Below are 1,517 nucleotides of genomic sequence, written 5' to 3' on the forward strand. Positions count from 1 at the left end.
TAAACAAATGTTGTAATCTAAATTAGTCCCATATCTGAAGTCTCTGAAGTGTTGGAGAGATAACGATGCATCGTCTCGTGAGAGGATTAGGGCGTCGATTTTACTTAGTCATGACCAGCGTTTCGTAGTTAAATCAAAATTATCTTGGATTGTATTCGGCATATTCCAGTGATAAGTCCCGAACATTTCTTCACAGCCATTTGGCTCACGTTAGCACATACTCTGGGACTGCTTAGTCTGTCTGTCAGGTTTCCTATACCCGATCACATGATGGCGTGCCCATGTGGTCACTCGCATGCCGTTTCTAGAACTTCTCAGTGCACACTTAATCATTCTCCTCTCACAACCCCACTGTCGCACCGATAGAAACCACCACAGGTCAGCCTACAACAGTTGACAATGACCAGTTCGAGTTCAAACTCGAGGACCAGCCGGTGGGTCTGGACCTGGCCAACATTCTCCCAGACGAAGTGGACGCAACCACCGGCGGCAGAAGACGACCAGGCCGACGCGCCACCAAGAGCGTCAACTACAACGTCGACTCTCTTATCAGCGCCGTGGGGTTAAAGCACGACGACGCCCACGCGAAAAACCCGCCCGACAGCGACGCCAAAACAACCGCTCACGAGGACGGCAAGTCAGGCAAAGAGAAAGTAGTACACGCACACGCGACTAAGGGCACACCAACTGCCAGTGGAAGAGGCAGAGGACGGCCCAGGAAGACACCCAATGCCACAGCCACAGCCACAGCTACAGCCACAGCTACAGCCACAGCCACAGCCACGCGTAAGCGAGGACCAGTGGGTGGGGGAATCAAGCGCAAGCGCAAGAGGCTGTCCGAGTCTGTGGGTATGGCGCGTGTGTTTTGATTGAGTGTCGTGGCGGAGTTTCATAGTTTGTTGCGTGTTGGTGGAGTGTCATAGTGTGTTGGTTGAATGTTTTAATGTCATGGCTGAGTGTAGTATTCTCTGCTGTGATATATGTTATATTTTCACATACTCTGCTCTACTCCAGAGTCCCATATTTGGTTACTCTGTGGTACACCGACCCACTCATCATTTGCACTCATCTTCTAATAATCTGCCCTTTCATGCATCGAAAGAATGTATTGGCCATATAGAGTAGTTGTTCACTGATGGGCATCTCTGCCGAGCTCAATGTATTTGGATACCACTGGTATGACAGACGTCAAAGAATATATTGAAAGGCAAGGGTTTAGGGTTTTGGCGGTTAAACCCCCTCATACATGTTTGACAGTTGTTACTGACCTGAACGTACCACCTGCAGATGAACATGGGACTGAGAGCAGTGGTAGTGATGGTGAGGCAAATCTGCCCACAAGAGCCAAGCCATCCTACACAGGCAGGAGGAAAGTGGACGGCAAACAAGCCCAGCCCCTGACATCGGAATCAGAGTCGGAATTCGATGTCGACGACGCGGTTGAGAGCTCATCAGAGGACGATGTGAGTGAGTGTGTGTATTTATATACATACATACATACATACACACACACACAC

General features: G+C 49.6%; 1 protein-coding gene across 1 annotated transcript; it reads left to right on the plus strand.

Moving 5' to 3' along the window:
• Positions 1–364: 364 nt before the first annotated feature.
• SARC_15946 (hypothetical protein) lies at positions 365–1,467 on the plus strand (the record flags this gene model as incomplete). Its single annotated transcript, XM_014289941.1, has 2 exons — positions 365–849; positions 1,288–1,467. Coding segments are annotated over 2 exons (665 nt in total), but the record flags the coding sequence as incomplete, so codon positions are not given.
• Between the last annotated feature and the right edge of the window lie 50 nt (positions 1,468–1,517).

The sequence above is a fragment of the Sphaeroforma arctica genome (assembly GCF_001186125.1).
Source record: "Sphaeroforma arctica JP610 unplaced genomic scaffold supercont1.7042, whole genome shotgun sequence".
NCBI classification, from domain to species: domain Eukaryota; class Ichthyosporea; order Ichthyophonida; genus Sphaeroforma; species Sphaeroforma arctica.